Below are 7625 nucleotides of genomic sequence, written 5' to 3'. Positions count from 1 at the left end.
CCGCGCCCTGATTCCCATGGTTGTCGCTGGACCCTGTCCTGGCCCCTCAGGCACCCCCGGGGCCCAGATGCTGCTGGCACTGAGGGTCCTGGGGCTGACCCCGGCTACCCATCCTCCGGCCCCAGGACCATCACTCTGGAGTCACCCAGGGGGTCATGTTGACCACCCACCGCGGGTCTCACCAGGGACCCCCACCTTGGTATCCACGGTCACCCCTCCACTGGACACACCTGAAATGGAGCTGATGTCCCCAAGTCCAGGGGCCCTGGGGCTAAAGTGAGGCTCCGGGGGGTGGAGGGGAATGGGGGGAACCAGAGAGGGTGGGGGGCAGGGCTGCAGAGACACGCACGCACGCACATTCCTGGGCTGCTGGGAAACTTTATTGGTCTCTACTCTAGAGAGGGAGGCGAGGATGCCCTCGGAGCAAGAGGGGTGCCAGGAGCAGCCGTCCAAGGGCGCAGCACAGCGAGGCCAGGGCAGCTTCAGTGACGGGGCATCTGTGGGGGACACGAGGCGTGGTGAGGCCCTTGCCCAGGGCCCAGCGGCTCCCCGCACTGCCGCCCCGCCACTCACCTTGGCCGGGCTCGGGGGGTATCTGGCTCTGAGGGCCTCCTCATTCAGCAGAGGCCTCACCAGGCAAGAGCGGCGGTGGGAGAAGGTCTCGAAGCTCTTCTTGCCATGGTAGGACCCCATGCCGCTGCCCCCTGCGGGAGGAACCAGCTCAGCGTGGCCCCGAGACCCCGACGCCCCTCCTGCGCCCCTTCTCCGAGCGGCCTGGGGGCCCCCGATCCCTGGGGTGTCCGCCGAGGCATCCACGCCAGGAACAGTGGCCAGGAAGAGCCTCATCCCAGCCCCGCCACTAGCCTCATCCCAGCCCCGCACGACCTCTGGCGCGTGCGCCCTCTCTCAGGCCCCAGGTGACCTCTGGGACCCTCTAGGGTCTCGAGGTTGAATGTGGCTGATGGATGTGCCAGCAGAGGGAGAGGTCAGTGGGAGTCTGAGGCCCAGCCCAAGGGTGTGGGGGGGACACCCGCGGGGGGCAGTGGGCCGTGAGCTCGGCCCCAGACTCACCCACGCCCCCGTAGGGCAGCGAGGGCACGGTCGTGTGGACGATGACGTCGTTGGCCGTCACCCCGCCACTAGAAGTCTCCGCGATCATCTTCTTAATCACCTGCAATAGCCCCGGGGCTCAGCCTGCGGCCCGGGACACCCAGCCCCTCCCCCTCCCCGCTGCCCAGGCGCGTCCTGGAGCCGCAAGGACGCGGGAGCTGGTGAAGGCAGAGCCCCCCGCGCCGGGCCGCTCCCCGCCCCGAGCCCCAGGCTGGGTTCTCCACTCTCCCCACGTAGTTTTGTGGGGAGATGGTAAGAGCAGCAGTTCCCAGGACGGCGTGCCGGCACCGAGGGGCTCATCATCATCTCATTCACGCTCTGTCCTGATTTCAGAGCTGAGAAGAAAGGGGCTCAGGAAGGTTAAGCGGCTTGCGGTGAACAGTGAGGCTGGGATTTGCTCCCAGGTCTGTGAACCCCTGGATCCTGTTTGCAGGAGCAGCGCGCCCAGGGCCCCAGGACCCTGGAGGAGGGTCCCCCGGCTCACCTTGTCGTTTAGGGAGAACACATAGAGGGCCAGGGGCTTCTCGCGCTGGCTGATGAACTGGATGGCTTCCTCCAGGCCGCGCACGCATACGATGGGCATTATGGGCCCTAAGACTTCCTCCTGCATAACCGGGGACTGGGGGTCCACGTCCACGAGGATGGTGGGGGCTGGAGCAGGGAAGAAGCCGGCGTCAGCCAGTGTAGAGACCCCAGCCCAGGCATCTGGTTTCTCACCCAGCCCTTTACAGACAAGGCGGCAAGGCTTAGCGGGGCGGGGCAGGCACGGGGCCTCCTCCTGCCAGGCTCCATCCCGGCAGACCACGGAGAGAACCCTGGATTCACCTATACGGGAGGAGCCCGGGCTCCACACTTCAGGGGGCGGGCCCTGTGCCTCGCTAGCCACGTGAGCCCTGCTGGAGCTCTTCAGCCTCCTGGCAACTTGGGGGCCAAGTGGGGCCCCACCTGCTGACCCTCCAGCCCAGGCACTGCGGGCCCCTCCTGCTCGGCACACCTGGGGCTCCTGTGGCCTCTGCTGAAGCTGCCGGGATGCAGAGGAGGTGAAGCCTCCTCTAGGCCTTGAGGGGAGGGGCTTCTGGGCTGGGGAGGGGCCTCCCAGGGGCTGTGTCCAGCTCCTGCCCGCCGAGAGGCCCAGAGCCAACCCGGGGCCACTGGTGAAAGTGACGGACACACACCATGGGGCTGCGTCTGCTCTTCAGGGGTGTGTGCCCACCCGCCGCCCGCTCGCGGGGCCCCTGGCAGCCCTGGCGGGCAGGCGGTGCTCTCCTGAAGGGCAGCGCACACACCTATGTACCGGCTGGTCGCATCCCCGGTGCCCCCGTAGGCGACCTTCTGGCCTTCCATCAGGCCCATCACCCTCTGGAAGTGTAGGGAGTTGATGATTCTCCCGTAGTCGCGGGACTTCTTGGCATCCTCCCCGTAGAACTCCTGTGGAGGAGAGCCTCCAGGTGAGGATGTGGACCCTCATCACGGCCACAGGCTGTGAGGTCACTGGTGACCCCAACCTGGGAGCACACGTGGGCACCGCCCTGTGGGGCAGCAGTCAATGGCACAGCGACCCCGAGAACTACGGAGCTGCCGCACCCTGGGCGCCCCCCGACTTTCCTGGCACACGAAGTGCTGCAAGACAGCTGTGTTGTTTGAAAGAAATACACGCACAGCGTCTGGACATCACACTGGGACCAGACGCGTGCGTCTACAGCAAGGAGAATGGAGGGAACACACCAAGTCAGCAGCGACTGGCTTTAGGTGGTGGGATTCTGGGTGGAGCTTTTCCCTCTTCTTTATGCTTTTTAATCTTTTCCAAATTATCGACAGTGAGTGTGGATTATTTTCATGAGCAGAAAAGAATGAGCCAGTCTTTTCTCAAGTCCACGTCCATGTCACCACCTGGCAGCCTGTCACCCGCCCCCGGGGCCAACACTCACCTTCAGGGACTTTGTGAGCTTCTCCACGACTTGGTTCTGGATCGAGGGGTCACACAGGATGTAATCGGGGGCCACGCACCCCTGGCCGCTGTTCATGAATTTCCCCCAGGCGATGCGTCTGTAAAAACCCCAGGTTAGATGACATATCGCCAGCCCGGGGGGGCTCCCCAGGAACAGGCCTCTGGCTCAGTTAGCCCAGGGTCAGGGCACGAGGGGCTCTGCTGTGAGCTGTCCACCAGGGGGGCCCCTTAGCACCCCACTGGCTTCTAGATCCCATGACCCTGGACGTGCTCACAGGGCCTGCGGTGACCTCATCACTGACTGGCGGGGGGCGGCCTTTATCCCCCTCTTTTCACAGCCTTGAGCCCTGCACGGCCAGGTGTCACTGTGCTCAGGGCCCCACACCCCAGAAGGCTACGTGTGCGGGACATGAGGGCGGGGAGGGCTGTCCTGGACCCCTCCTCTGCGGGAAGCCTTTCCCGCACCTCTTCTGTGAGCATGGTACCTCCAGCCCCAGCTCCCGCCAGGACCGCGGGTGCCCTGAGGGCAGGGGCCACGTCAGTGGCACTCAGAGTGAACTGCCGTCCGTCTGAGCTGGGGGGCAGCCAGGCCAAGCCCCTCACCTGCAGGCGACGTCCAGGTCACAGTCCTTGTCCACGTAGCAGGGGTTTTTGCCCCCCAGCCCCAGCGTGACGGGGGTCAGGTGCTTGGCCGCAGCCATCATGACGATCCTGCCCACCCCGGGGCTCCCGATGTACAGGATGTGGTCAAATCTCTCCTTGAGCACCTCCGTGGTTTCGGGGACACCCCCACTGATCACCGGGTACAGATCCTTCCGAGAGAGGACAGAGGCGAGGCTCAGAAAGGACCACAGCCCCCTCCCCACGTGGCCGGGCCGTCGCCACCAAGTGGACCCCCTCTCTCGGCTCAGGGGCTCCAGTCACCCCAGTGGGAGTGGCCAGCTGTCCTCACCCCACCCGGGGCTTGGGCCCTGGCTGCAAGAATTCACTATTTCTCAACCCCTGAAGACACGGCCCCGCCCCCGTTCTCCGTGTGCCCTGGAGAGTCTGTCACCTTGTCCAGGTACTGGGGGAGGATGGTGGCCAGCAGGCTCGCTGTGTTCTCACTCAGCTCCGACGGCTTGAGGACCACCGCGTTCCCTGCAGAGCACACGGAATCAGGGCCATGCTGGGGCCACCCCCCTGCTCTGCCCTCCCAGGGACCAAGGGCGCATGGTGGGCGGTGAGGCTGTGTGGACATCTGAGCCTGGCTGGGCCTGGGCACCGGGAAGCCTGGTCCCCACAGCCTCCTGTGAGAGCCGGACCCTCCTATGGCTCCCTGACCCCAGGCTGCCTCTTCGCACAGGCCTGCGCCCCCCACCCCAGGCCCTCCCCTCCGCAGTGGAGAAGAGGGATCCCTCCTGGCTCCCCGACCCAGAACGGGGCTCACGGTACCTGCAGCAATGGCGCCCACCATAGGCTGGATGGTGAGGCTGAAGGGGTAGTTCCAGGTGCCGATGATGAGAACCACACCCAGGGGCTCTGAGTGGATGTAGGACTCATCCTGCTGGGTCTGGGGCGTCTTCTCCACGGGCTCGTCCGCAGCCCACTCAGGGAGTTTCTTGATCACGTAGTCGATCTCCTCCAGGACGTACACGATCTCCTCGTAGTAGGCGGTCCATTCGTTCTACAGCGAGAGGGCTCCGTGAGGCTTGCTGGCCCCAGGGCGAGGGCCACGCAGCCGGGGCTCTGAGCAGAGGCCCCAGGGCTGGCGGTGGTCCTTGGCTCGCTGCTTCCCAGCTTTGTGACCCCGAGTGAACCTCCTGACCTCAGTCTCCCAGTCTGCAAAATGGGAACATGACTGGACCTCATGCTCCAGGTGGGCCCATTGGACACAGCCTGGCTTGTTCTGCTGCCCACATGAAGGGGGCCATTCACCGTGGGCTCCCCAGCCCAGTGGGCCAGGCAAGAAGGCACAAGGGGGCAGAGCTGAGGATTAGCCTTCGAGTGGTGGGTCTGTGAGGGCCCCTTTCTGCCAGTGCTGGGGGCCCAGACAGGTTGGACACATCGAGCATGAGGTGCCCTCGGGCACCCCAGACCTGAGTAGTGATTTGAGGGTCACTCAGTGAGTTGGGGGTAACTGAACTGAGGGCTGTCCGGGAAGGCTTAGCAATGAAAACGAGACTTGAAGCCAGGACGGAGCCCTAAGAAGACCACCCTGATGAAGTGGCTTCAGGAAAGAGGCCACCCAAGAGAGTCAGGAAAAAATCCAAGAGACCCTCAGCCAGCGGAGGAAGCCAGTGTGGGGGGCTTCCGAGAGAGGGGTGCAAAGTGGGACACACAGCTCTTCCGTGAACTTTGGCTGTGCAGAGCAAGACAGAAGCCGTGAGGTCAGCACTGGGTTTTCTTGCCTTTGTTTTTTGCTGTAAGATAAGAAATCTTGAGAAATTAAAAAAAAAAAAATACAGTGGCAAAAGGCCAGGAAACGGTAGGGGGACGGGCTCCACAGCCCCTCTGCTCTCTTCCAAGGCCAGGCGGATGGAAGGGTGGAAGCAGGCCCAAGTGACTTGGGGGCAGCGAGGGGGAGGGGCTGAGTATTCGGAGGGGTCTGATTTTGCCCAGGGGTAGGAGAGGACGGGGAGGGAGGGAGGGAGGACGCCCAGCAGAGCAGGCTGCCCTCCGCGAAGCCAGGCTGGGCTGTTCCCTGGTGTGGAGAACCCGGCCCGCACGGGGCTGAGAGGTGAAGGAAAGAAGAGGCCGGAAAGGGGTGGCCTCGTGTGCTGGGCTGGGTGGAGAAGGGCGTGAAGCCAGGAGTGGGGATGACGGACCTGGCGCGTGGGACCTGGGGCGCCGCAGGACGCAAGGAGAAGCCGGCACGCCCCGTCTGAGCGGCTGCGCTTTCCCCTCCGTAAAAGGGTCCTGAGGCGCCCGGAGTGTTTTGGGGGCTAAGTGTCAAGAGCCGGGCGCAGAGCCTGGCCCGCGGCGCGCAGCCCACGTCCTGGGCGCACGCAGCCCTCTCCTGCCCGTGGCCGGTCGGGGCGCACCTTGCGGAGGTCGGCGGCCAGCGCGCCCACGAGGTCCTTCTCGCGCTCGCGGATCAGGCGCCGCAGCCCCTCCAGCTGCTGGACGCGGCACTGGAGCGGGCGCGTCTTGCCCGCGTTGAAGGCGGCTCTGGCCCGCTGCACCACCTCGCTGATTGTGTCCATGGTTCCTGAGGACAGAGAGCTCCTTGGAGCCGGGAGGAGGGCGCCCGCTCCCCGGCCACCCACTGGGACCCGGGGTCCCCAGGGCAGCACCCACCCTCACTGGTAATTTTATAGGAAGAGGAAGATCTCCCTGGGAGCACCGAGAAATGGCCTCCTTTTGCCTTCTCAGCTCCCTAACCCTGTTGTCTTGGACTCTTCTGGCCATCGGTGTACTCCCTCCCTGAGCAGATGACAGACCCCCGCAGTGAGGACCCCAGGCAGCAGTGACCTGCGGTCCTCAGGGTGTCTACAGATGCTGATGGTGGGTTCTTGGCAGGGTGCTGGGGGCAGGCCCTTCCTGGCATCTCAGGGCCCATGCCCACCTCTACCTTCGTGTAGAGTTGGTGACTCTCGCAGGCAATCACTCCAAGTGCTCTGCACACCCAACCAGGGCAGTCTCCAGATCAAAGGACACGGGTCGTGATTCCACACCCACGCTGATTAAAGAAAACCCAGCATCAGGATTCTCACACCACCTTTCTGGCTGAGCCGACAGTCTCAAAAGCACTGGCGGCTTCCCAGACAGAACCAGGCTTGGTGTTTAAACCCGTGTGTGCCTGTAACACCTGTGAGACAGACCGACTCACAGAGCTTCAGATTTCCACAAAAAAGCTGCCCGTACAGCAGACCATGCTGGCGAAGTGGGATGGCTCTGCTGGGAGGCATTTGGCTATGCCCAGCAAAAACCTTTAAAATCTATTTCTCTGTGACGTAGTAGGTCCACGTTCAGGAGCTCATAGAAATGAGCGCATTCCTAAACATTCATGAACAAGAAAGTTCATCAGGCTTATACATAAAAGAGAGATACTGGAAACATCCTAAGTGTCCATCAGCAGGAGACAATTTCAAAGACGTCTGCTGCACCCACGTGCCAGGTGATCGTGCGGTAATTAGGACAGAGATGGACAAGTGTTTCAGCACCTTTATAAGGGCGCTCTCTGTACCAGATGTGTCCCGGGCATGAGGGATAAGAATAAGAAACAAAACAGGTTCCAGAACAACAGATACCCCAAGCGTGTGCGTTTCTGTTCATGCAAGAGCCCAGAGGGGCGGCCCCCCCCCCCCCCCCCCGCCACCCCGCGTGGTGACTGCGGGGGGATGGGAGGGAGGTTGGGGGTGGATTAGAGGTGATCCTCATTTTCATCTTCTGGAGGGCTTCACTTTTTTTGCAGTGAACTTGCATTTTTTAAAAATGTTTGTTACCTTTTTGAATAGGTAACACGCTCATGGTGGAAAATGTAAAAGATACAAAAGGGACACAGAGAAAAGTAAACGTTCCTCCTCCCTTCTCCCCCAGCAATTCTTCCTGTCCTCCAAGAGGTTCCCACCCACTTTCAGACACG

The 7625-nt window shown here is 62.8% G+C and overlaps 1 protein-coding gene across 1 annotated transcript; it reads right to left on the bottom strand.

Annotated features, from left to right (window-relative positions):
- Positions 1-371: 371 nt before the first annotated feature.
- Positions 372-7625, bottom strand: ALDH3A1 (aldehyde dehydrogenase 3 family member A1). The gene is made up of 11 exons (XM_027130284.1): positions 6612-7625; positions 6082-6248; positions 4493-4724; positions 4113-4198; positions 3662-3870; positions 3039-3156; positions 2397-2538; positions 1595-1761; positions 1072-1171; positions 574-704; positions 372-497 (listed from the first exon to the last, which is right to left on the bottom strand). Exons 2-11 carry the CDS (start codon positions 6241-6243, stop codon positions 483-485), a joined length of 1362 nt encoding a protein of 453 aa, XP_026986085.1. The 5' UTR covers positions 6244-6248; positions 6612-7625; the 3' UTR covers positions 372-482.

This window comes from Aethalodelphis obliquidens, unplaced genomic scaffold (assembly GCF_003676395.1).
Source record: "Aethalodelphis obliquidens isolate GAN/ISIS:26980383/991018 unplaced genomic scaffold, ASM367639v1 scaffold38, whole genome shotgun sequence".
NCBI lineage: Eukaryota > Metazoa > Chordata > Mammalia > Artiodactyla > Delphinidae > Aethalodelphis > Aethalodelphis obliquidens.
Note: the sequence above shows the minus strand (reverse complement) of the source record. Positions and strands in the feature narration are given on the sequence as shown.